At 53.2% G+C, this 26,838-nt stretch overlaps 2 protein-coding genes and 1 non-coding gene across 3 annotated transcripts in view; 2 read left to right on the forward strand and 1 right to left on the reverse strand.

The window, feature by feature from the left end:
• The window catches only part of FADS6 (fatty acid desaturase 6), a 15,513-nt gene extending 2,642 nt beyond the window's left edge, over nucleotides 1–12,871 (forward strand). Inside the window, exons 3-6 of the mRNA XM_007454373.1 lie at nucleotides 8,627–8,807; nucleotides 10,075–10,262; nucleotides 11,675–11,854; nucleotides 12,446–12,871. Coding sequence (XP_007454435.1) covers nucleotides 8,627–8,807; nucleotides 10,075–10,262; nucleotides 11,675–11,854; nucleotides 12,446–12,595 — 699 coding nt within the window. The 3' untranslated portion in view covers nucleotides 12,596–12,871. The remainder of the gene's footprint in view (nucleotides 1–8,626; nucleotides 8,808–10,074; nucleotides 10,263–11,674; nucleotides 11,855–12,445) is intronic.
• Nucleotides 12,872–15,978: 3,107 nt separating this feature from the next.
• Nucleotides 15,979–16,050, reverse strand: TRNAE-UUC (transfer RNA glutamic acid (anticodon UUC)). The gene has a single exon. It is a non-coding gene; the product is annotated as a tRNA-Glu (tRNA).
• Nucleotides 16,051–20,736: 4,686 nt separating this feature from the next.
• Nucleotides 20,737–26,838, forward strand: part of FDXR (ferredoxin reductase) — a 10,698-nt gene continuing 4,596 nt past the window's right edge. The window contains exons 1-4 of the mRNA XM_007454374.1: nucleotides 20,737–20,847; nucleotides 22,031–22,128; nucleotides 26,394–26,489; nucleotides 26,688–26,810. Coding sequence (XP_007454436.1) covers nucleotides 20,769–20,847; nucleotides 22,031–22,128; nucleotides 26,394–26,489; nucleotides 26,688–26,810 — 396 coding nt within the window. The 5' untranslated portion in view covers nucleotides 20,737–20,768. The remainder of the gene's footprint in view (nucleotides 20,848–22,030; nucleotides 22,129–26,393; nucleotides 26,490–26,687; nucleotides 26,811–26,838) is intronic.

The following is a 26,838-nucleotide window of genomic DNA, read 5'->3' on the forward strand; positions in this document are numbered from 1 at the left end:
CCCTCCTGACCCTTGCCCCCCCCCCCGCTTCCACCGCCTCCCTATGCTGCCTCAACCTATGGGCACAGTCAGGAAGGCAAAGGTTTCTGGCCAGGTTGCCCTTCTCTCTGGACTGGTGTCAGGCCTTCCAGTTCTTCTGAGAGCCCCTTCCCTCCTTTCCAGGGGGCCTCTCCCGTGGCCACCCAGGTCCCTTATGAACTAATATGAAAGCTGGTACCAGAAACAGCCCTTTTTTGCCAGGAACTGGTTACCATGACCAATTAACTCAATTATTAGCTTTTTTAAAGAGCTTTTATTTATTTATTGGCCGCACCTCGTGGCATGCGGGATCTTAGTTCCCCGACTAGGGATCGAACCCGTGCCCCCTGCAGTGGAAGTGCGGAGTCTTAACCACTAGACCGCCAGGGAAGTCCCTCAGTTATTAACTTTTAATAAAGTTATATAACTTTATAAAACTCTACGTAACTGTACATACACACACACACACACACACACACATACACAAATATGACGTTTTATAAAATTATACTGCATCGGTTGGGTGAGAGGAAGCATTTCCTACCCAGAACTCTCCATTGCCCTCATTTCCCCCAAACCCATCTCTCCCACCTGCACACATTTCTTTTTCTTTTCTTTTCTTTTCTTTTTTTTTTTTTTTTTTTTTTTTAGTATTTATTTATTTACTTGGCTGCACGGGTCTTAGTTGCCGCTTGCAGGATCTTTTTTTTTTTTAGTTGAGGCGTGGGAACTCCTATTAGTTGCGGCGTGTGGGATCTAGTTCCCTGACTAGGGATTGAACCCAGGCCCCCTGCATTGGGAGCATGGAGTCTTAGCCACTGAACCACCAGGGAAGTCCCTTGCACACATTTCTAAAGTGCCAAGGACAAGGGGGAACCAATGGGTCCTCAGGGTCCATTTCAAGACATTCTCCTTCCCGGGGACCCCTGGGCACTGGTCCCAGCCAGACTCTAAGGTGCAGGCCCAACCGTGGAGCCAGGGTCAGATGCCCCCTAAGTTTGTCATCACAGGCAGGGGAGGAACCGGGCATGTTAGGCAGTCACATGGGACACGAGAGGCAGGGTTAGCTCTGTGTGGATTTGACAAAGCTGTACTGAGTCCCAGGGGCCTGGGGGCAGCTAAGAAGGAGGAGTCTTCCCAGGCTCCCCAGCTGGAGGGCTCCAGGCGAACCAGAGCGCGTGGCCCACCCTGAAAGACCCAGGCAGCCTGGTGGCTGCACCTCCTCTTGTCCCCTGGGACCCAGGGCAGTGGCCTCATCTTTGCCTCCTTGTCCCTTTAGCTCCTGGCACAGGGCTGAACTCAATATTTGTTGATGATGACCCCTGCAGGTGATGGGGGGACAAGGTCCAGGAAAGAGCCAGCTGCTGGAGGGTCACAGCCTAGAGGTGGGTGAGCCCCCCCATGGTGGGGGGGGGGCTTGGCTGCCACCCCCGTGTTGTGACAGAGGCTGCTATGCTGCAGTCAGCTGCGGGCAGGTCACAGATTTCTCAGATAGCCAGCCTGAGTGGGAGGCCTCCACTTTTCCACGCCCCCATCAAGCCATGGCCCTGGCCACACTCTGGGGAAGATCAGCTCCCAGTGAGAAGGAGGGGTGGCTCTACCTCCTCAGCGCATGGCATGGCGGGGTGAGTGGAGTCCTGGGTCTTGTCCTCCAGGCACGGGACAGCGTCAGGGGCACTTTGGACACAATGGCTGCCTTTGGACCAGCATCTAAGTGTTAGTTTCCTCACCTAATAAATGAGAATGATGTTACCTCCCTCGTGAAGCCAGCATGGGGATTAAACGAGACATCCTAGATCTTTATTTAGGGTTTGGGCCTGACTCTTCAATGTTTGCTTCGAAGTAACAAGTTTCTTCTTTTTTTTTTTTTTCCTCTGGAGGGAACACAGTCAACTGCAAGGAAAGGGTTAGTAATTTAAAAGAAAATTTTATTTATTTATTTATTTATTTATTTTGGCTGTGCGGGGTCTTAGTTGTGGCACTCGGGATCTTAGTTGAAGCATGCGGACTCTTAGTTGCAGCATGCAGGATCTAGTTCCCCGACCAGGATTGAACCCGGGCCCCCTGCATTGGGAGCGCGGAGTCTTACCCACTGGACCACCAGGCTAGTCCCAGGGTTAGTGATTTTTGTTGTTATTTGTTTTGTTTTGTCTGTTAGCGGTTTATTTTTAACTGAAAGGTTGACCAACTTATGCAAAGCTCAGTGGAGCTGTGTGTGTGTGTGTGTGTGTGTGTGTGTGTGTGTGTGTTGAGGGGGCTGTTTGTTCAGGCCCTGGACCACCACCTGTCCTTTGCATCACACAAAGGACCAGCTCTCGACATGCAAGATCTCAGCGGATGACCTGGGACCCTCTTGGATCCCTGGCTCTCCCCGTCTGCCACGTCCTGTTGTCTCTGTAATCCTCCTCTTGTTGGCTGCCTGTGCTCTTCCCAAACCATGACCCTCAGGAGGCAGCATCACTATAGAAGGATCTAGTCCGCTAGTTGCAGCCTCAGGTGTCAGCTGAATGTCACTGGCTTTCCTGGGGCACCCAGCTTTTGCCTGGTTTGTCTGAAGGTCTGCTGTCAAGAGCTGGGGGTGAGACAGGTCACTGTGACCCATCAGATCTGAGGGGAGGAGCTGGCAGGATGGAGTGGGTGGCTGACATCCAGGTTGCTGTTGTTTCTCTGCAATAGTATCCAAAATCATACACCAGGAAGTTCACCCACACCAGGATGAACTTCCCTCTGAAGACCCATTTCCAGTCTACACCAGAATGTTCCATTTCCCCTACTAGTGTACTTCTGACCCTCTGCCTTGCCCACTGATCACCCTGGCCTGGGCTATGTCATAGGGACTACTAGTTATATTCTCGGGGACTGTCAGTCATATGCTTGGGGACTGCCAGTCAAAAGCCACAGGAATGTGGGGGGCAGGCTGGGGCGGGCAGGCCCCCATGTTTTAAGTACTGAAGCTTGGGAAAGATTTTTTTTTAATTTATTTTATTGATGTATAGTTGATTTACAATGTTAATTTCTACTATACAGCAAAGTGATTCAGTTTTCCATATATATATATATGTATATATATATGTACACACACACATTCTTTTTCATATTCTTTCCCATTATGGTTTATCACAGGATATTGAATATAGTTCCCAGTGCTAGACAGTAGGACCTTGTTGTTTATCCATACTATGTATAATAGTTTGCATCTGTTAATCCCTAACTCCCAATCTATCCTTCCCTCATTCCCCCCTCCCCCTTGGCAACCACAAGTCTGTCCTCTATGTCTGTGAGTCTGTTTGTTTTGTAGATAAGTTCATTTGTGTCACATTTTAGATTCCACATATAAGTGACATCATATGGTATTTGTCTTTCTCGTTCTGACTTACTTCACTTAGTATGATAATCTCTAGGTCCATCCATGTGGCTGCAAGTGGCGTTATTTCATTCTTTTTTATGGCTGAGTAATATTTCATAGTATATATATATCACATCTTCTTTATCCATTCATGTGTCACAGGGCATTTAGGTTGTTACCCTGTTTTGAATATTGTAAATAGTGCTGCAGTGAACATTGGAGTGCGTGTATCTTTTCGAATTATAGTTTTCTCCAGACACATGCCCAGGAATGGGATTGCAGGATCATATGACAACTCTATTTTTAGTTGGGAAAGATTAACTCCTGCAGTCAAGAGGGCTTTAGGGACTCCCTTGCAAGTCACTCACTATCAAGATGTTCCCCTGAGTAGGAGGGAACAGGCTGTACCAGTTACTAAGCTCCACGGTGTCTCAACTTCAAACCCTCCTTCTGAAGTCGGCTTTGCGCTATGGGGGTGGAGTCACAGATGGTCCACAGAGAGCACAGGCCAGCTTTGCCCTGGGGGAGGGGTGTCACCCAGGGAAATGCCGTCACCTTCGTTCCAGTCCCGTGTGGTGGTGGTGGAAACAAAGCAGAGAACCCCCAGCCTGGTCATGATGCTTGAATGCTCTCTTGCCGCGAATTCAGGGCGCCTCTAATCTTCTGTTTGGCCCCTCCCGCCCCCTGAGGGGCGGTAAAATCTGAGTTTGCACCGCTGTGGTTTTAAAGTTTTTTAATTAAAAGAATTATTTAGCAGGCAAACTCAGATCTGCAGTACAAAATATACTTAAAAAAAATAAAACCTTTTTATTTTTGAAAAAATTATAGAGTCATAGGACATTGCAAAAATAGATCAGAGAGGACAGAGGTCTGGTGGATCCTTCACCCAGTTTCCCCCAATAGTTACATTTATGTAAATCATTCAGCAGCAAACCCAGGACGTTGACATTGGTGTGTGTGTGTGTGTGTGCTTGTGCCATTTTATCACATGTGCAGATTTGCAAAATGTACTTTTAAGGGTTCTTGTGGTGATTCCAATTCCTGAGGGTCTCTAAAAGCCTGCCTCTGGGTGGGCTTGCCCATGGCCCCCAGAGGCCGAGGACCCAGGAGCAGATCAGGTGGTCGTCTGAGGGTGGCAGCACTTAGTCTGAGGAGTGTCCCTAGGGGGAGGGGCTTGGAGAGAAAAGGGTGGGGCTGCTCCCAGGGGCCCAGTGGCTGCCCAGTTGGGAGGGGAGATTGGAGGGAGGCTGGGTTTGCTGCGGAGCTTTGGGGGCTGAGACAGTGTTGGTCCCAAATGTCAAAAGTGCCTAGAACCCCTGGTGAGAGTGTCCAGAGGAGACACTGCCAGGACAGGGCTCCTGATCCCAGGCCCAGAAGCGGGAAGGTGGCTGCAGGCTGAGCAGAGGTACAGATAAAGGCATGGATCTGGGAAGAGCATAGTGCATGAGGGACCCACAGAAACCTGGAGTCACTAGAATCTCATGGGGACTCTGGAGAAAAGGGGAAAAGGAGGCCCATGGGCCAAGCAGAGGAGCTGGGAGTTTCTAGGGACGAGGCCTGAAAAGGGAAAGAATTTCATGAGAGCCGCTTGATAGGATCAGCCCCGACCACATCCAGGCCGCTCCCAGCAGGATGAGGCACTCCAGGCTCCTCTGGCTTCCGCCCTCACTGCGGCCCCTCTGTTATCCAAAGGTGCTAACACATCACTGTTAGCGGGAGAGCCCGCATGGTACCCGAGGACTCACGCTCAGGGACTTGTGTTCTCACTGAGTAGGGCTGCCAGACATAGCAAATAAAAATCCAGAATGCGGGTGGCACAGTGGTTAAGAATCCGCTTGCCAATGCAGGGGACCATGGGTTAGAGCCCTGGTCCGGGAAGATCCCACATGCTGTGGAGCAGCTAAGCCCATGTGCCACAACTACTGAGTCTGTGCTCTAGAGCCCGCGAGCCACAACTACTGAGCCCGTGAGCCACAACTACTGAGCCCGCGTGCCACGACTACTGAAGCCTGTGCGCCTAGAGCCCATGCTGTGCAACAAAGAGAAGCCACCACAATGAGAAACCCGTGCACCTCAACAAAGAGTAGCCCCCATTTGCCACAACTACAGAAAGCCCGTGCACAGCCATGAAGACCCAACAGTCAAAAAAGAAAAAAAAAAAAAATCCAGGATGCCCAGTGAACTTTAGTCTTCAGATAAACAAGAAATGCAGGCAGTGTTTGGGATATATGTCTATAAAAAATGATTGGTTGTTTATCTGAGATTCTGATTTATGTGGGTGCCCTATACTTTATCTGACAAACCAATTGCTGAGGCTTGTGGAGCCTCAGAAGCACCCCACCAGCCCGCAAACTCTGAAGCCAGTGTGAAGGGGTTGCTCAGCCCTGGGATCAGTGAGAGAAGGTCTGGAGGGAGGAATGGAAGCTGGGCAGACTCCAGCCTGGAGTCCCTCCTGCCTGAGGGATGCTGCCGCTGCGACGACCCCCAGCCCCTCTTTCTCAGCTGGTCCATATGCCTGTGGCCCTCTTCTCCTGCCCCACCTCTGGAGTGACCCCACCCTGCGCCGGGCCTCGAGCTGCAAACTTGGCCCTTCTGTTGATGCCTCCTCCTCCGCCCACTCCTCACCTCCCCCAGTGGCCACACCTACAGCCTCTGGCCCGGCACTTGCCTCGTCCTGCCCCTCCCCTTCCAATCCAGTAAAGTGACCTATTTGAAACCCAGCTTGGTGTCATAATCTTATAATGATGTTTTTTAATCCTGCAAAGTATTGTTTGTGTAAAAAATAAAAGAGGAGAACATTAGATAACTACCTTTGGCTGCTGGCAGAGGTCTGAGGATGCTTAAGTGAAAAAACAACTAAATGAGTGAATGAGAGACCTGGGGCCTCTGATTTTAGCTGAGAGGGGATGTCCAGAGGAATTATACTGACATCCGCCCCGCACACACTCTGGCCACTTGCAGAGCCTGAGTGCGGCTAAGAGGTCTAGGCTCTTAAGTCTTCCTGAGGGTACAGAGGGTAGCGATATCAAGAAGCTTCTGGAACTTTCTCTGGGTCTGGATGGGAAATCCTCTTGGGTGAGACCTGTAAATAATCCTGTATGGCGGGATCGTCTGTGGCACGTGGCTACATCCTCCCGCCCCTTGATGGGTGCAAGTGAGACACACCGCAGTCCACGTCCAATCTCTCCGCGTTCCTTCTTCTGGAAAGAACATCTAGATGGGAGGGAGAATTCCAGTCTTATAGAAACAGCCTCAAGTCTCTTCTTAGTTATATAAAAAGGCAAAGCACACAGACTCTGGAAGCCTGTGCTGGGTCACAAATCATGTGTTACATCAGACCACACAGGTGGCTCATCCCCGCCCCGGCCCCCCATTCCCAGGTCTGGGCACGTGGCTGAGCACCTGGCCCTACCAGGCCCCTGAGGGTCAAGTTCTTACCAGGCTTGGTAGAGTTCAGGCCCCGGGTCGTTTCTGGCCTTGCCACTCAAAGTGCGGTCAGCGAGGAGATGTGGAGCTTGGGCCAGAGGGAAGAGCAGATCGCTGCATTCAGCTGACGTTTCTTGAAGAAAGAAGCAATGCAGACAGGATCGGCCCTCAGAGCAGAAGTACGAGGAAGGAGCAGTTAAAAACAGTCGCTTCTTCTGGTTACAGAACCGTGAGATTCAAAACACACTTGCAGGCCTTGGACAGAGGCAGGCTGGCCTCTGAGGAGGTCCTGGCAGACCCCGGCGGAGGCCCCTTTGTTGAACCAACTGCCTGGCCCTCTTGAGCAGCAGGTCCTTCCAGACCAGCAGGCCTGGAAGAGACATCACTTTAATTGACAGGCTACCTGCCCACCTTCTGCAGCCTCCCCCAGGTTCTGTCCCTTTGCAAGGTTACGAAACCAGAGAGCAAACCCACCCCTCTGTGGGTTACATCATCTGAGAGCAAAGCACCTCTCCTGTTTTTGTGAACTCCACAGGCACACTGTCGCTGAATCAGCATTTACCTTCACATCCTCTGCCTTGAGAGGGGCCCGTACAGTGTTGGTTTGACTATCTTCCCCTGTCTGTTGTGAAACTGCCGTTGTGACATCATATCCTACTTTTCAGCTTCATTTCGTTCCAAGGGAGAGAGTCTCTGCAGACAGTGGGAAGACAGTGTCGTTCCTTATCTGTCTTCTCGCGGTTTTGTCTCTGCTGCCTGGACTCCAAGCCTGGGTTCATGCTCTGTTGCAGTGACTCATCCCAGGGGTTTTATGCCTTATCTTGGATGGAACCAGGGTTCAAATCCCACTTCTGCCACCTACTTAGCTGAGTGAGCTGGGGTGGGCACGTGGCCTCTATCTCAGTTTCTGCTTCTGTCAGCTGTGAATAACAACAGCACTGATGATGATAATAATAATAATAATAATAATAATAATAATAATAATAACCCTCCTCCGCCCTGCCAGGCTTAAGATTAATGAGTTACATGTGTACTGTGCAGAATGCTGAACACTCAACTGAGTGTGTTCTGCTGTCTGTATGGGGCTCACAGTGACTGGCACTGGGAAACCCTTCACGTCCTCCTGGAAACAGGCAGGCAGCATCTTCAATAAAATTAGCAACATCTTCTGGCTTGGATAAAATATTGGAAGAGGCTGACGCCTGCATGTTCATTTGCATATATTTGCATAAGAAACACCTCAGCGCCTCTTTTACATTCAGAATGACTGCCCTTGGAGTCAGAGCTGCTGCTGCTCACTGCCAGCTTCAGAGAATCCTACAGGGGGTCACGCCAGAGAAGAGTCACCCCTAGGAAGAAGTGAACTCTTGGTCCCCACTGGGGCACCCTCATGGACAGTTCAGAAGATGGCCTTTCTTCGCCCCCAGACCACTCCTGCACCCCTGCCCCCACTGCTGTGGGCCCAGAATGCAAAGCAGTGTTATGAAGGTACAGATATTTCAAAGATAAACACTCACAAAATAATTGGCAACACATGCCAGGAGGTTTACCTGCAGTGTGTCCAATCCTCAGGCTTGCAGGCTGCAATCACGGGGGGCTGTGCACGCCAACTGCTTTGCACGCCAAGTGGACGCAGTTGCTTTGACTGGCTGCCACTCTGTGGTCGTGGATCCCTGAGAGTTGATGTTCAAGGCTGACGAGCTGTGGGTGGAAGGCAGGAAGGCCCTGGAAATGTGTGGTCTGGGAAGGGAGGGTGTTTTCAAGGCTCCGAAGATCCTGCTTTGCTCGCCTGTGCCTGATACAGACCCCAGCGCCCTTTCTGGCTCCCTCCTCTAGGTATGCACGTCCTTCACTGCAGAGCACGCCAAGTACGGACACGTCAAGATGCACCATGGCTACACCAACGTGCTGGGCCTGGGGGACTCAAGCACGTGGAGGCTGCCTTGCCTCAACCGCTACGTCTACATGTTTCTCGCTCCTCTCTTGATCCCCATCATAACCCCACTGGTGGCTGTCGGTGAGTATGCCAGGGCTGAGCCCTGCAAAGACCTGGTTCCCCCTTTCCTTCCTTCCTCTCCTGGCTTCATGGAAGAAGTAAGAAGCCCTGAGTTAAGACCAGATGGAAACTTTCTGAGACAGCCAGGCAGGGTGGAAAGAACCTTGGTCCTGGGGCCAAGTCTGGCTCTGCCACTTACTGGCTGGTGACCACAGGCAGGTAACTTAACCTCTCTGAACCTCAGGTTCTTATCTGCTCCTCAAAGAGGGTGTGAAACAATTCCACTTATTATATGAGGGATCTAAAGTAGTCAAACTCATTGAAGCAAAGAACAGAATGGTGGCACCAGGGGCTGAGGGGAGGGGAAAATGGAGAGTCCCTGTTCAGTGAGCGTGACGTTTCAGTTTTGCAAAATGAATAAATTCTAGAGATTTGCTATATAACACTGTGCCCAGAGACAATAGTACTGTACCGCACACTTTAAAACCTATGTGGATAAATCTCATGTTAAGTGTTCTTACCACAGTAAAATAAAATAAAAATTTTAAAAACTCTGTGGCTATCTGAGAAGACTAGGAAGTTGCGTGGGAAGGCGTCAGATGCCTAAATAAATAAATGAATAAGGTTTACTCTTTATATTTGACATACAAGCCTCATTTACCATCATCTTGTTGTCTATTTAATAATCCCTGATCATGTTATAAACATTCACTTGTGTTATTGTTTATTAAATACGTTTTTTTCTAAAAAAAAAAAAAAGGAAGGTGTGAAAGCATAATGAGGTCATAGATGTCAAAATGCTTTCTAAATGCCTCACACTCTATTGCATGTTATAATTTTTAGTATCACAGGAGCAATATACGGTGGGAAGAGCAGGGGCGAGGGGAGAGCCAGACCTGAGCTCAAGTCCCAGGCCACCAGTTACTATCAGACTGACCTTGGTCAGGTTGCTTAATGCTCCATTTTCTCATCCATTAAATGGGTGAGAACCAAAAAAACCCCCAAAATACAAAAGGGAATTCCCTGGAGGCCCAGTGGCTAGGACTCGGTGCTTTCACTGCTGGGGCCCGAGTTTGATCCCTGGTCAGGGAACTAAGATCCTGCAAGCCGCGCGGCCAAAAAAAAAAGAAAAGAAAAGAAAATGGGCAAACCTACTTTTCAGGGCTGTGTATGGATGAACTGAACACCTAGGTCACCCTAGTTTGCACTATTGAGCCACCAGGGAGCCAACTCATGTTGGATCGGAACCTCGCCGACCCCTTCGTCTATCTCTTGCCCCTTCTGGCAGAACGGCTGAGAGAGGTGGAGCTCGGGACAGCCCTGCGGACGCTTGGCCTGATTTCCCTGGGCCTTTATTCTCACTACTGGCTGCTGCTGAATGTGTCTGGCTTCCAGAGCCCCAGCTCAGCCCTGGTCTGCATGCTCATCACCAGATCCCTGCTGGCCCACCCTTACCTTCATGTCAACATCTTCCAGGTGAGGCCTCCCCCACCCTGAGTGCTGGGGGGCTACAGGGATCACTCTCCAGGGTGCCTGGCGCAGGCTGGACTCTAGGTTCCGGGGGGAGAGAGAGGCCACCTGAGGAAGCATCCCTCCACCTCCTCCGCCCACCCTCTCTCTTCCTTTCTCTCTGTGGGTCATCACAGAGAGTTTTGGTTCCAGGTAAGGAGCTTCTCTTCAACACTGGCTGCCATTCACACACAGATCAGAGATTTATTAAGAAGCTTCTATGTGTAGGTTACGAGACTAAGCTCCGTGGGGACACAAGTGAATAGGACCCCAGCTCCTACCTCCAGGGCTCTTACTGTGATAAGCCCGAGGGCCATCGCAGAGGTCCCAGCACACACGTGTCAAGGCAGGCGGATGCAGGAGCTGGAGACGAAGGTCTTCATGGGAGGCTAGCAGCTCAGCACTCAGTTCTGGGTCATTTCCAGGGATGGTCACCTCCCTGCTCCCGAGACAAGTGAAGACCCCGGGTTAGAGCATCCTGCATATGACCATCCCGGCACTTACCACACTGCCATTAATGACTGAATCCCATGACATAATTCCATGGTTGTGTGCTTGTCCTGCTAGAGCAGAAGCTCCCGTTCACTTCCGCATCCTCTAGACCGAGGGCAGTGCCTGGCAGAGCAGGTGTTTTTATACATCTTTGTTTTTTTTAATACATTTATTTATTTATGGCTGTGTTGGGTCCTCGTTGCTGCGCGCGGGCTTTCTCTAGTTGCGGCGAGCGGGGCCTACTCTTTGTTGTGGTGCGCGGGCTTCTCATTGTGGTGGCTTCTCTTGTTACGGAGCACGGGCTCTAGGCACGCGGGCTCAGTAGTTGTGGCTCACGGGCTTAGTTGCTCCGCAGCATGTGGGATCACCCCGGACCAGGGCTCAAACCCGTGTCCCCTGCATTGGCAGGTGGATTCTTAACCACTGCGCCACCAGGGAAGCCCTGTACATCCTTGTTGAATGAAAAAATACACAAGCATGCGCAAACTTGATCTTGAACCATGAGCAGGATTTTGACTGGTGAAAAAAAGCAGAGAAGGGTCTCTTTGGGATGCAGGCACAGGGACATGAGGGACGGCGGTGGGCAGTCGTGGGCTTAGAGGACCACGAGATCAGAGAGGCACCCAGGCCAAGCCCTTCATTACACAGATAGGGAGAGGGACCCGGAGACGGGCGAGACTCAGCGAGGGGCACAGACAGGGTCGCATCGGAGCTGGGTGGCATGAGCTGGTTCCTCACGCCTCTACTGGGTCCTGCTGGAGTGGGAGGTGAGGAAGGCGGCAGAACCCACGGGTCCCTGGGTGCTAGCTGAGGATGCCTGAGGCGGGGTGGGGAGGCACAGGGCTGCCCGGCCCAGCCCCAGGGCATGACCCTTGTGTCTGTCACAGCACATCGGGCTGCCCATGTTCTCCCGGGACAAGAAGCCCCAACGGATTCACATGATGAGCCTGGGGGTGCTTAACCTGCCCCGGCTGCCCGTGCTGGACTGGGCGTTCGGCCACTCCCTCATCAGCTGCCATGTGGAGCACCACCTCTTCCCTAGGCTCTCCGACAACATGTGCCTGAAGGTAGATGAGGGTCGGGCTGGGGGGGCTTGGATGAAGAAACTGTCTCAGGGTGGAGGGGGAGTCACCTTCGGGGTTCTCCAACCAACTGGCCTGGTCAGAGGTTCCCAGGAAGGTCAGTCCAGGGTACAGGCAGCAGTGTGGGTTTCTGATCAGAGACACCTGGTTTTCTTACTAGCCGTGTGGCTCTGGGCAAGTTAACTGAATGTCTCTGAGCCTCGGCTTCCTCATCTGTAAAACGGGACTAAGTAGTGCTTACGTTGACAGGCTTTGAGGATGAAATGAAGAAATGGATCTGAAATGTTGGGCCCACCGTAGGTGCTCGGTGAAAAGGAGCTGTGGTTTATCCCCCTATGCAAAGGAGGACTGTCACAGATTCGGGAGCTCCAGAGAAGGGTGCTGGGGAGAAGCCCTCCCTTTCCCTTGCCTGCTGGAAATGGGAGGCGGGAATTCTCCAAGCCCCTCAGCTCCTCCAGAGCATCATGGGACAAAGCAGACAGGAGCAGGGGGCTGGGCAGAGGAAGGGTCCTAGTGGGGATGGGCCTGCCCACAGCCCCGGCTCAGAGGCCCCTCCTCCTGCCCACCTTCTGGCAGGTGAAGCCCGTGGTGTCCCAGTTCCTCCGTGAGAAGCAGCTGCCGTACAACGAGGACTCTTATCTGGCTCGCTTCCGGCTGTTTCTCCACCACTACGAGGAGCTCATGGTGCAGACCCCTCCCATCACAGAGCTGGTGGGGCTGCAGTGAGGGGCGGGCCGGCGCAGTCACCCCGCTCTCCCTTCCGGGCCCACCCCCGGCTCTCCTGCTTCTCCTGGCCACCCCTGGGGCTGGGAGGGCGCGGGCCCTTGCCCAATGGGTGTGGCTCGGTTGCCTAGAGTGTGGAGGCGCGGGGTGGGCAGTGAGACGGGGAGCTCATGCTGGGGGGCCTGGGGGTCACCTGCCCTGCTTGCTTTTCCGGGTTTTGAGGAATATCTGGAGGAAAGGAATAAAGGTGGCTGGGCATTCCGGTCAGTATGGACCTCAGCCAACTTCACCTCAGGACTGAACAGCTGGATTCCTCCCCTGCTCGCTCTGAGCCTTGGTAGGGATATAGGACAGGGGTAAGGGGGGGCCCTATGGAGGGGGCAGGAGGGGACACCGAGAGAGAGGGGTCCGCTCCCTGGTGCCAGGGAGCCCCACACTTGGTTGGCCACTGCTTCTTCCTGTGCCCTTGAGGTTCTGGCCCCTATGGAGCCCTCTCCCAGGGACCACAAGGAGAGGTTACCTTTGGCAGAGACCCTCCTAAGCTTTCAGCCTGGAAACCTGTGCAAGACACTGGCTCAGCAGCTCCCAAGACCCACAGCATCTGTGAGATCAAAGTGTGTGTTTTGTGGGGAGGGCACTCCAGGCGAAATAAGGGGAGAAAGGGTATAAATAGCTTTGAGCGTGACCTTGGCTAGCTCTAGAAGTCTGCTTTGCTCCATGGTGTTTACAAGGGGTGGAAGAATTCTCAATTGGAAGAGAGAGTAAATTACTGGGAGGGTCGCTGAGGCTGGAGAGGGGTTCCGGGAACAGGGGCTGGAGGTCAGATGGCCTTAGAGAGGAGAGGAAGCGGGGGAAGGAGGACGCGTGGGGGGTGCAGACACGAGCTGGGCGTCCAGGGCTCGGCTAGGCTGTGAAGGGATGGTCTGCAGCCTGTGAGCGAGGTGGGAACATAAGAGAACTACTGGTGCCAGCCGCAGGAAGAGGTCCAGGTACTGGGTACGCCACTGAGATTCAGCCCAAAGCGGGCAGCCTTGATTTGAGAGAGGGATGGGAGCTGCCCTGGCTGGAGGCTGGATTAGAGGGTAGGAGGAAGGGCCCGGCTAGAGGCTGATGCAGGAACAGAGAGGGAGGCCCAGCCTGTGACAGGAGGACAGAGCAGTTAGTTTAAAACACGGTTTCTCACCTCAGCACCATGACACTTTGGCCAGATAGTGCTTTGTCGCTGGGGGCCTGTCCTGTGCATTGTAGGGTGTTTAGCAGCATCCCCAGCTTCTATCCACTAGGTTCCAGGAACCCAAGTTGTGACCATCAAAAATGTCTGCAGACACTGCCAAATGTCCCCTGGGGGGCAAAAATCTCTGGTCGAGGACATGCAAGTCTATTCTGAGCACACAATTGCCTTGTTTTTCAGTGAAGTCCTTGGACGAGGTGAAGGGTTTGGTGACCCTGAAGATGGGGATGCTAAATGCCAGCAAATGGGATGGGCTGAGGGGTCAGAGGGCAGGTGAAGGCATTCTCTAAGTCGGGTCCTGTTAGGGAAGCCATCTCTGGTGTGGCCTTAGGTGGCTCTGCTGGGCAGCTGCCACTTGCCTGTCCAGAGCCATTACCTTCTCCACCCTGCGCTCCTGTCCCGAAGCCCACACCTCCTGTCCGGCGCCCTCTCCTACAGCTACAGCTCTCACTACTTCTGAAACAGCCCCTCCTTTTGCTCCTTCCGGGCCTGGGGTGGTAGTGACTTCCAGCTATTGCTAGCCCTGGAGGGACTTCACCACATCCTGCATCCTGCTACACCTCTGCACAGAGTTCCTTCATTAAACTCTCTTCAGTCAGCCCCTCTGAGCACGCTGTCTGTTACCTGCTGGGAGGCTGACTGATAGAGCAGAGGTTTGGATCCAAGCAGCCCTCTTGGAACAAGGCAGGCTTGGCAGCCTCCCCCGCCTACTGCTTTGCTCTGTTATCGCTGCTCTTTTGAAATGCATTAGCGACTCAGACGTGGCCTTAAGGCCTGGGAATTACTCAATAAGCGATTACTCAAACTGCTTATTCTCCACATGAAAAATGCAACATCAGAAAAGGCCCCATTGCACAGTCCTGGCTAATGATTAAAACCATCCTAGCGCTTCCCTGGTGGCACAGTGGTTAAGAATCTGCCTGCCAACGCAGGGGACACGGGTTCGAGTCCTGGTCCAGGAAGATCCCACATGCCACTGAGCAACTAAGCCCATGAGCCACAATGACTAAGCCTGCGCTCTAGAGCCCATGAGCCACAACTACTGAAGCCCGCGCGCCTAGAGCTTGTGCTGTGCAACAAGAGAAGCCACCGCAATGAGAAGCCTGTGCACCGCAACAAAGAGTAGCCTCAGCTCTCATTAACTAGAGAAAACCTGTGTGCAGCAGCAAAGACCCAATGCAGCCAAAAACTAAATAAATAAATTTATAAAAAAAATAAAAATAAAACCATCCTAATACAATCAGTGACTCATTGTTATTGATCTGGGCCTGAGTGGGGAATGCGCTGCAGCTGGAGGCCCTGGTACCAGACTTGGCTGTACAATAAGCACCCAAGAACACTCCATCACTTTGAAGTTTGATTTTCTGTTACGCTGGGATTGTGGCTGGGATTGCGTGGGGCTTGAGAAATGAGGGGAGATGACAGGAGTGAATGAAGCCCTTCTAGGTCTCTGCAGAGACCTATGGTCTAATTAACAGAGGTGTATCGGAGGTGATAATGTTTACAATGATGATGATAGCTAACATCAATTCAGAACTTACAGCACATTTTTCCCTATGCTGTCTAATCTTTACAAGAAATTGGTACTATTTTCCCCTCACGTTACATATTGTGAAGAAAAGCCTTAAAGAGATTAAACTTATCAATGCCATATAGCTAGTAAGTGAAAGAAGAAAGATTCAAACCTGGTGTGTCCAACTCCAGAATTCCTGCTCTTAACCACCAGACATACTACCTCTGGGTAGGGAGCCCTATAGGGCTTGCTGGGGTGTCAGATCCTGAATCTCCTTCTCTTCCTCCCGTCTTAATAAATGGATCATTAAGACAAACTCTTTATAAACATCCATTATGTGCCAGGCACTGTGCAAAGCTCTGGGGATAAAAGAGTAAATGCGATTGGGCCCCAATCTCCTGGAGCTTACCGTCTAGTGCAGGAATTGACAAACTTTTTCACTAAAAGGCAAAATGGTAAATATTTTGGGCTTTGTAGATGATATGGTCTCTGTCACAACTACTCAACTGTGCCATCAAAGTGCAAAAACAGCCAGAGACAATATGTAAAGAAATAAGCATCACTGTGTTCATATATATATATATATATTTTTGTCATTGTTGTTGTTGTTTTGGCCATGCCGCAAGGCTTGCAGGATCTTAGTTCCCCAACCAAGGATCGAACCTGGGCCCCGGCAGTGAAAGTGCTGAGTCCTAACCACTGGACCGCCAGGGAGGTCCTTAAAAGAATTTTTTTTTTTTTTACGTAGTTTTCACATGTCACAGAACATTATTCTTTACAGTTTTAGAAAAACTATTTAAGAATGTAACAGCCATGAACTTGTGGGTTATACAAAAACAGGTGGTGGGCAGGATTTGGGCTGCAAACAGTAGTTCGCCTACTCCCGGTCTAGTGGGATGAGCACAAAACACAATGACTTATTAGAAATCAGAGCAGCATTTACCTCTGAGTACCAGGGAGGGGAAATGACTAGAAGGGGCACAAGGAACTCCTGGGGTGCTGGCCATGTTCTACTTGATCTGAGTGGTGGTTACATGCTTATATTTCGTGGTGACTCATCAAATAGTACACTTATGGTTTGTGCACTTTTCTGTTCATTGTACTTTGTAAAGAAAAAAATATTGCCTGCCATTCCAGTTCTACAAGAATCAAGCCATTAGCTACTGCAGTCACCCACTGGCAATGATCCCAAAGGGGAATTCAGGATGGGGAAAAACAGGAAGCATTCTGTGCTTTGGATATACTGGCCCCTAGATAGTTCATTTATATATCTAAGGAAAAATTTCAGTGACCCCATATTCTTGCATCTGACATGGAAAAGCAGTGAAAGCATTAACTCGAGATGTCTGTTCTTTGTGATTAGCAATACTCTTTTTTTGCTTGACTACACGTTTTTCCCAGCAAAAAAAGTTCATATATACCCTGGCTCCTCCCTTACCTCTTTGGAGCAGTTTCTCAGAGTAATCTGAGAGGCTGTCTCCTGGGCTACAGTCCTCAGTAAGGTCCCGGAATAAAACTGAACTTACGATGTGTACATTGTGCATTTTTCTTTTAGTCGACAACTTCAATAAAAAAAATAATTTAAGAATGATAGGGACTTCCCTGGTGGCGCAGTGGTTAAGAATCCGCCTTCCAATGAAGGGGAGACGGGTTCGAGCCCTGATCCAGGAAGATCCCACATGCCGCGGAGCAACTAAGCCCGTGTGCCACAACTACTGAGTCTGAGCTCTAGAGCCCGCGAGCCACAACTTCTGAGCCTGCGAGCCACAACTACTGAAGCCCACGTGCCTAGAGCCCGTGCACCGCAACAAGAGAAGCCACTGCAATGAGAAGCCCGTGCACCGCAACGAATAGTAGCCCCCGCTTGCCACAACTAGAGAAAGCCCACGTGCAGCAACGAAGACCCAACACAGCCAAAAATAAATAAATAATTAAAATTTAAAAAATTTATTAAAAAAAAAAAGAATGATAAAGCAGTGTAATAGGTAATGATGGGCTGGAGTGCTGCAGGGACAAAAAGGGGCCCTAACCCAGCTTGGGAGAGGATGGGTCAGGAAAGGCTTCTCCAAGGATATGCTTCACAAGAAGGCCCTTGGGGGAAGGGTGGGGGAGGCAGCATCAGGATCACTGGGTCAGATGTGACTACGGACCTGTCATTTAAAAATACATCTTGTTATGATCCAGCAATCCCACTACTGGGCATATACCCAGAGAAAACCATAATTCAAAAAGACACATGCACCCCAACGTTCACTGCAGCACTATTTACAATAGCCAGGTGACGGAAGCAACCTAAATGCCCACTGAAAGACGAATGGATAAAGGTGTGATATATATATACAATGGAATATTACTCAGCCATAAAAAGGAACAAAATTGGGTCATTTGTAGAGTCGTGGATGGACCTAGACACTGTCATACAGAGTGAAGTAAGTCAGAAAGAGAAAAACAAATATTGTATATTAACGCATGTATGTGGAATCTAGAAAAATGGTGCAGATGAACCAGTTTGCGAGGCAGAAATAGAGACACAGATGTGGAGAACAAACGTATGGACACCAAGGGGGGAAAGTCGGGGAGGCGGGGGATAGTGGTGGTGGTGGGATGAATTGGGAGATTGGGATTGACATATATACACTGATATGTATAAAATAAATAACTAATAAGAACCTGCTGTATAAAAAATAAATGAAATGAAATTAAAAAATACATCTTGTTTCTTGTGGATTTTTTTGCCTTAATTTTGATTTTCTGAAACATTGCATTACAAGATTACTACTTTGATTACTGAGGTTTTTGGCGCCCCCTTAAATTTTGCACTCCAGGCCATTGCCTCATTCGCCTCACCCTATTCCAGCCTGCTGGACAAGGGTGGGAGATCTGGCTCTGCCCTTGGTACAAGAGGGCAAGACGCTCCTCTCTGTTCCCTCACTTATGTAAAGGGGAGGATGATTAAGCAACAAGATCGCCAAGGTTTAAAATTCTCCCTGGCCCGGACTTCCCTGGTGGCGCAGTGGTTGGGAGTCCGCCTGCCGATGCAGGGGACACGGGTTCGTGCCTCGGTCCGGGAGGATCCCACATGCCGCGGAGCGGCTGGGCCCATGAGCCATGGCCGCTGGGCCTGCGCGTCCGGAGCCTGTGCTCCGCAACGGGAGAGGCCGCGACAGTGAGAGGCCCGCGTACGGTTAAAAAAGGAAAAAAAAAAAAATTCTCCCTGGCCCAACCTGGACAGCATCTTATCGGGGTCAAACCTGTATAACGCCCGGCGCCGGAGAAAGTAATGCCCGAAGTCCTGCCTGGAGACCCTTTTTCCAGACTTCCGGACTCTGTGGTTATTACCCAATGGGCGGGGAGGCGCTCTTGAACCTGGCTTGTGATTGGCTGAGATGGAAACGAGCCGGGGTACGCCATCAAATGGGAAAGGCGTCGCGTCATCAGCAAGCGACGACAGCTTCCGGGGGTGGGGTAAGTAAAGTAAGCTCCTTTCTAATTGGTTCCTTCTTTCAGGCGGGATTGAAACAGCAATGGGGACTTGCTCTTCTCCAACTCTAGGCTCCAGATAATTGGAGGGAGGGTAAAGATTACGGAGCAATTTATTGAGTCACATACGGCCCGGAAGTCCTGGGGGGCGGGCCCTCAGCGGAAGGGGGTGCACCGGGGGGGGCGGGCTTTTCATTAGGGCGATGGGATTCTTTCGTGTGTGGGGGTGGAGCCGCCACGCTGTGCTTTCCTGGAGCGTGGGAGGCGGGATTTGGGGCGGGGCCGCGGTTGTGGGCGGGGTCACAAGAAGGACGAGGGCGGGGCCGGAGCCGGCGCGGGAGATCAGGGCGGGGTCGGGTCCGCTGTCTAGTTGCTCTTTCCAGGCATGGCTCCGCGCTGTTGGCGCTGGTGGCCCTGGTCGGCATGGCCTCGGACCCGGCCGCCTCCTTCCGAGAGCACCCAGAGTAGGAGCAGGGCACCTGTAGGGCTGAATGGGAGCGCGGGGAGGCCTGCGAGCCCTAAGTATAGGAGTAAGAGCCGAGCTGGTTGCAGGGCTGGAGAGGGGAGAGAGGGGACCAGGGGCGAGACTGGAGGGGTCCACTCATGCAGATGAGGTGGGGGTGGTGTACAGGGGCAGGTGGCGGCCTGTGCAGTAATATGTGAGGCTCCTGGGGTGAGACAGGGGTCAACAAAAGTGAGAAGGGGAGACCATGGTGTCCACAGAACAAGTGGACTCACTTCTCAAAAGTGAGAAGGAGTGAATGGGGGTGATAAGGAGGTCTGTGGGGCAAGAGGGAAGTCTGAGGCGAAACAGGGGCCTCTATGGACAATAGAGGGCTCTGTGGAGAGAGAGGTAAGAAGAGGTAAAATGGGGCCTTGTGGGGAGATCCACAGGGGCGATAGGGGGTCTGTTGGAAGGATGTGGTATTCTAGCTGGGTGGGTTGGGAGCCCGGTGAGAAAAATTAAGAAGTGCTGAGCAAGGAAGCTTCAGGGGTGATGGGGATTGTCGAGTAGGCCATCTTCAGCGGCATAGTAAGTTCATGGGTGAGATGAGGGCTCTGGATGGAGACACAGCCTTTGGGAATTCAGATGAAGTAAGGGACCCTGCAAACGCCAAAGCTTTGAGGAAAAAGAGAAGGAGTGCATAGATGAGGGTGAAGCCTGGGAACCCCCGTTTTCTGTTGGACACTGAAGTTGGGGTTTGGGATGGGGAGGGAGTCTTTTTTTTAAATTTTTAAAATTTATTTTATTTTATTTTATTTTATTTATTTTTGGCTGCGTTGGGTCTTCGTTGCTGAGTGCAGGCTTTCTCTAAGTCGCGGCTAGTGGGGGCTACTCTTCACTGCGGTGCGCGGGCTTCTCATTGCTGGGGCTTCTCTTGTTGCGGAGCACGGGCTCTAGGCGCACAGGCTTCAGTAGCTGTGGCCCGTGGGTATCAGTAGTTGTGGCTCGTGGGCTGTAGAGCGCAGGCTCAGTAGTTGTGGCGCACAGGCTTAGTTGCTCTGCAGCATGTGGGATCTTCCCAGACCAGGGCTCGAACCCGTGTCCCCTGCAGTGGCAGGCGGATTCTTAACCATTGTACCACCAGGGAAGTCCCGGGGAGGGGGTCTTGAACTGACCTTCCTCCCCGGTCCCCCCTGCCCTAGGCTTCCGCCAGCAGTTCTCCACACAGGAGCAGACCCCCCAGATCTGTGCGGCCCGGAAGTCCTGGGGGGCGGGCCCTCAGCGGAAGGGGGTGCACCGGGGGGGGCGGGCTTTTCATTAGGGCGATGGGATTCTTTCGTGTGTGGGGGTGGAGCCGCCACGCTGTGCTTTCCTGGAGCGTGGGAGGCGGGATTTGGGGCGGGGCCGCGGTTGTGGGCGGGGTCACAAGAAGGACGAGGGCGGGGCCGGAGCCGGCGCGGGAGATCAGGGCGGGGTCGGGTCCGCTGTCTAGTTGCTCTTTCCAGGCATGGCTCCGCGCTGTTGGCGCTGGTGGCCCTGGTCGGCATGGCCTCGGACCCGGCCGCCTCCTTCCGAGAGCACCCAGAGTAGGAGCAGGGCACCTGTAGGGCTGAATGGGAGCGCGGGGAGGCCTGCGAGCCCTAAGTATAGGAGTAAGAGCCGAGCTGGTTGCAGGGCTGGAGAGGGGAGAGAGGGGACCAGGGGCGAGACTGGAGGGGTCCACTCATGCAGATGAGGTGGGGGTGGTGTACAGGGGCAGGTGGCGGCCTGTGCAGTAATATGTGAGGCTCCTGGGGTGAGACAGGGGTCAACAAAAGTGAGAAGGGGAGACCATGGTGTCCACAGAACAAGTGGACTCACTTCTCAAAAGTGAGAAGGAGTGAATGGGGGTGATAAGGAGGTCTGTGGGGCAAGAGGGAAGTCTGAGGCGAAACAGGGGCCTCTATGGACAATAGAGGGCTCTGTGGAGAGAGAGGTAAGAAGAGGTAAAATGGGGCCTTGTGGGGAGATCCACAGGGGCGATAGGGGGTCTGTTGGAAGGATGTGGTATTCTAGCTGGGTGGGTTGGGAGCCCGGTGAGAAAAATTAAGAAGTGCTGAGCAAGGAAGCTTCAGGGGTGATGGGGATTGTCGAGTAGGCCATCTTCAGCGGCATAGTAAGTTCATGGGTGAGATGAGGGCTCTGGATGGAGACACAGCCTTTGGGAATTCAGATGAAGTAAGGGACCCTGCAAACGCCAAAGCTTTGAGGAAAAAGAGAAGGAGTGCATAGATGAGGGTGAAGCCTGGGAACCCCCGTTTTCTGTTGGACACTGAAGTTGGGGTTTGGGATGGGGAGGGAGTCTTTTTTTTAAATTTTTAAAATTTATTTTATTTTATTTTATTTTATTTATTTTTGGCTGCGTTGGGTCTTCGTTGCTGAGTGCAGGCTTTCTCTAAGTCGCGGCTAGTGGGGGCTACTCTTCACTGCGGTGCGCGGGCTTCTCATTGCTGGGGCTTCTCTTGTTGCGGAGCACGGGCTCTAGGCGCACAGGCTTCAGTAGCTGTGGCCCGTGGGTATCAGTAGTTGTGGCTCGTGGGCTGTAGAGCGCAGGCTCAGTAGTTGTGGCGCACAGGCTTAGTTGCTCTGCAGCATGTGGGATCTTCCCAGACCAGGGCTCGAACCCGTGTCCCCTGCAGTGGCAGGCGGATTCTTAACCATTGTACCACCAGGGAAGTCCCGGGGAGGGGGTCTTGAACTGACCTTCCTCCCCGGTCCCCCCTGCCCTAGGCTTCCGCCAGCAGTTCTCCACACAGGAGCAGACCCCCCAGATCTGTGTGGTGGGCAGTGGCCCAGCTGGCTTTTACACCGCCCAACACCTGCTAAAGGTAAGCCGCTTCCTCCTGGTTCCTTTTCCCATGATTCACCTGCTGCTTCAATCCTAAGGGCAAGCTCCACTCCTTTGGGTTTTAAAAGCACTCCTGGATCCCTGAAGGGGAAGGGGCTCCCAGCCCATCTAGACGGGACATTTCCTGCATGCTTTGTCACCTGGGGCTCCCCACTCTAGGTCCTCAGCTAGAAGAGAAGTGTGTTTGCCTCATGGGTGATGGTCAGGGGTCTGTGGCAGATGGTCGGCTATGCCTTCTTGGCCAAGTACTCCAGGGAGCTTATGCAGACCTGCGTGATGACTTTGGCCTGCCCCTCATCTTCCCTTCTTTCTCCTCTGTCTCCACTCTGTCCCGAACATCCTGCATCTTGAGGCCACTCCTTCTCAGGGATTTCTGTAACTTTAGGCCCCTCACTGCAGTCTCCTCGCCAATAGCTCCAGCCCTCCCCATGCCATGCTGGTCTTCCAGCATGCTCTCCACCCTCCATTCCACGCCCTCCCCCCACCCCATGGCCGGGGTCTCAAGGTTTATAGTATTAGCCTTGGCGGGCAGGGCCCCAAGGTTGCTGGTTACCCTTGAAACCTCGGCAGACCTTGGTGGGAGGGAGGAGGGAGGGAGAATCATGGGTTGGCGTGAGTTGGTGGGGGTGGGGTGGGGTGGGGGAGGGGTGCGGGAGACCTAGGCTGACTGAGACATAGGACAATGACCTTGCTGTGGAGAGAGAGGAGAAAGGATGAATATATTAATTACATGCGCACACACACACACACACACACACACACATATGCAGATATTAATACTTAAAAAGTAGGGTGATGAACCTGCTCAGTTTGCCCAGGATGTAAGGCTTTCAGTGTAAAACTGGGAGGGTCTTGGGGAGGCCAGGATGAGTCGGTCACCCTACCAAAAAGTGACCTAAGCACGGCTTCCAAGCAGCACAGGGGAAAGAGCTAATTACGATGCAGTGACCAGCATGAGCCCAGTTGGGTGGGGTCAGTCAGAAAGTGCTTCCTGGAGAAGTGAGTTGAAGGAGGTCTCAGGCTCTGGAGAGGGCCTCCCGCACGGGCGCTGGCAGGGACACCAGGGATCTCCCAGGGGCTGGGGAGGTCCTGGAGGGCTCTGTGTAAGGGGCACTGTGCGAGCTGAACCTGAAGTTTGGAGAGGGAGGAGCGTAGGCCTCCCAGGCAGGATTCTCGGTGTCCCCAGTGTGAACAAAGGCTCTGGCCTGCACATACTTTCCCTGGGGGAGGTGCTGGGGGATGGGCACCGAGGCCAGTTACAAGCTGGTCCTGGCCCACTGGGAGCTCCAGGCGACTGGCTGTGCCCCCGCGGCAGGAACACGCGCAGCACATTTGGGACAGTGGCACTTAGCCGAGTCATGCACTGTCTGTACAGCATCTCATCGCATCCCCAAGACAAGTTGCGAAGCAGGTGGCATGACTCTTGCTTCACAGGTGAGAACTGAGCGAGGCTGCCCAAGGCCCCACCTCTGAGCAGGGAAGGCCTGGGTTCTGAGCGTGGGCACTCCGATGGCAGAGCCCGCTCTTAAGCTCCACGCTGGGCCATTCAGTAATCAACCACTAGACACTGACATGATCCAGGCACAGCTTGGCACTGGGAACATGGGTGTGAGCAGGACAGACATGGTCCCCATGCTCAAGGACCTGACAGTCTACTGTGGGAGGTTGTGGAGTGGTGGGAAGAGGGTTTATGCCATATTCTAGGGCTCTGATGTGGGGGGGTGGGGGGCGTGTACAGGAGACGTACCCGACCCAGCCTGGAGGAGGTGACGTCCAGATTGCTGTCTCAAGGACAGAAGGAGCAGCCCGGTGGGGCAGGGGGATGGGTAAGAGGCCAGAGGGCCCCAGGCACAGAGAACCGTGTGACAAAGACCCAGAGGGAAGAGAATGCGGGTTTGGGGACCGTTGAGTTCAGGAAGGTGGGCGGGTGCAGTGAGGGTGGAGGGGTGAGAGCAGAGGCCGGAGGAGGTAGGTGGGCCCAGATCCTTGTGGCTGGGAAGCCACTGACCAGCTTGGACTCAGGCAGTTTCTCTTGGTGCTGTCCACCCCCTTCCCTCCATCAGAGACCCCTGGGGGACTTGTGAAAATACACATTTCTGGGCCTAGTTCCCACCTAATCAAACTGTGTCTGGGGCCCAGGAATCAACATTTGAAAACAAAGCCCTGCCTGCTGCTATAGGTGGTTGGCTTCAGTGAAGGGTTTTAGGCAAGGGACTGAAAGCACCCCGTTTTTGATCTGGAGCCCTCTCTCTGCCTGCAGAGCGAGAGGCAGGGCTCGTGGCCTAAAGAACAGTGGGGAGGATGGGGGTCTGATTGGACAGGGTAGAGGGGAGTCAGGGAGGAGCCCCAGCTTCTGACCCCGGAGCAGAGAGGGAGAGGTTTGGGGGAGGGGAGGACTGACTTTTATCCCAATGGGTGTGAGGTGTCAGGGGTGAGCTGTTCAGGGGTCTCAGGCTTGGTGGGAGGTCTGGGCAGAAGAGAGAGAGTAGAATGTCATCAATAAGTCCACGGGAATTTGAGGTCACAGGAGGGAGCGGATGACAATTCCCCAGGGAATGTGTGCTGGGGCAAGGGAAGGGGGGTGTCTCAGATTGGAAGAACCTCAGAGAATATTCTTGTTAGAGGGGGGACAGAGGAAAAGGGGCCTGGAAGAGAACAGCCAGAGGGATTGGAGGGACCTGTGAGAGCTGGGGGGGAGGGGCATCCTGGAAGATGAGGCCAGTCCTGTGAGAGAACCAGTAAATAGGTCCAGCGGGTTGAGCCTTAGGGAGGTGGCCTTGGAGAGAGCCCTGTGAGCTGGAGGGAAGGCTCCACAGCTGGAAAGAAGGGAAGATAAGATGGAAAGGCGGATAGTGTCCGGTATTGACCTCCAGGCTCAGCAGTTTGAACTTTGTCCCACGGCAGGACAGCCAGGGAAGGTTTGTGAGCAAGGTGGTGACATACAACTACCACGAAAACCACAGTGACGGTAATGATGGATTTTGATTGAACACCCACACTCCCTGGGCTAAGGGTGTAGGCTTTGCTCATTTCATCCAGAACCCCACGCCAGAAGGAATGTTCTGTGGTCCGGTAAGGAACATTCCAGCGGCACAGAGTCAGATAGCAGTGGGGCTGGGCTGGCCCCCGCGGCTGTTGACTCCAAAGCTGCAGCTCTTCAAGGGCACAGCGACGTCAGCGGCGCTTGAGGGGGATGGGGAGAGTCGGGAGGCACGATGGGCGCGTGGGGGGCCGGGACTTGGGTGCAGGCAGTCGGATGTGGACAAAGGCAAGGAGCTGAGTGGGAGGCTTTGTTGGGCTGAGGGCTGCTGGAGGGCGGGAGCTCATTTGCCTCAAGTCCCACTGAATCGGGAGTGTGGAATCGTGCAACAGCCTGATCGGGCACGAGGCAGGGTAGTGTCATCCACGGGAGCCCCAACTGCTTGACCCTGAATCTGCTTGTGGCCCAGAGTCTCACCATCCTCGCCTCCGGGACGTTTCCCAACAACCCTGAGAGGGGCGTGTCATCTGTCCCGGTTTACAGAGGAAGAGACTGAGACCCAGGTGGATGCTGGGACTTGCCGGGGCCATGCGGCTGTTTGGTGGCAGAGCTACACCACACTTGTCTGCCCGACCCCCAAACCTGAGCCTTCCCCACGGCCCCTCTGAGTGCCCCGGGGTGGGGGGCAGGCAATGTGGAACCGACATACGAGTGAGATTGTTTTTTCTAAGACTAGGAGTAGGGCCACTTCCATCCCCTCTGCTCCCCTCATGTCCCAGCTGTGCCTCTAAGTCACTGTCCTGCTGGTCAGCTTTCCAACAGGATGGTCTTGGAGGCTAGAGCTAAAGCAGGTATGAGTTTCCAAGGGTGGTTCTCAGGTCATCTATGAGCTGGGCATTTCTAGAAGTGTCCGTGGGTTCTAGGGCAGGGCTGTGTGTCACGTCTGACCCAAGTAGACAAAGAAGCTCCTCTGATACAACTCCAGTGGAGGGAAAGCTGCCATCTTCCTTGGCTGGCCAGAGTTCTCGCCATGTCAGTGGGCTGGCAGTCCTTGAAGTCTGGCCTCGGCTGCCCTGGCGCTGTGCTGCCCACTCCTCTAGCCAGGCTCTCTAGGCAGATGGGGAGTCGTGGGCCTTTCTCTCTCCTTGCAGAGGGTCAAGGCCACCTTGTTAGCCCACTGAGCTGGGCTCTCCTGCTTTGTCCTGGGAAGGGCAGGACCCACAGGGACCCCCCTTGGCCCCACCAGCCATTGCCTTCTCCCCCAGCACCACTCTCAGGCCCACGTGGACATCTACGAGAAGCAGCTGGTGCCCTTCGGCCTGGTGCGCTTTGGCGTGGCGCCCGACCACCCCGAGGTGAAGGTGGGTCTCTCTGGGCTCGGAGCAGGGCTTTGGAGACTTTGGTCCAGGTGAGGAGGGAAGGGAGGCTCCCTGACTGCATGGAATGACCCCAGGCCCTCTGGGGGGATGCCACCCCGGACATTGTGGGGTGAGGGTGGCACAGCCACGGGCCCTGGAGCTGCCCCACCCTCTAACCCCTCCCACTCTGGGCCCTGGCAGAATGTCATCAACACTTTTACCCGGACGGCCCACTCTGACCGCTGTGCCTTCCACGGCAACGTGGTGGTGGGCAGGGATGTGACCGTGCAGGAGCTGCGGGACGCCTACCACGCCGTGGTGCTGGTGAGCGCAGATGGGCCGGGGGTGGGGG

The sequence above is a fragment of the Lipotes vexillifer genome, unplaced genomic scaffold, assembly GCF_000442215.2.
Source record: "Lipotes vexillifer unplaced genomic scaffold, Lipotes_vexillifer_v1.1 scaffold518, whole genome shotgun sequence".
NCBI lineage: Eukaryota > Metazoa > Chordata > Mammalia > Artiodactyla > Lipotidae > Lipotes > Lipotes vexillifer.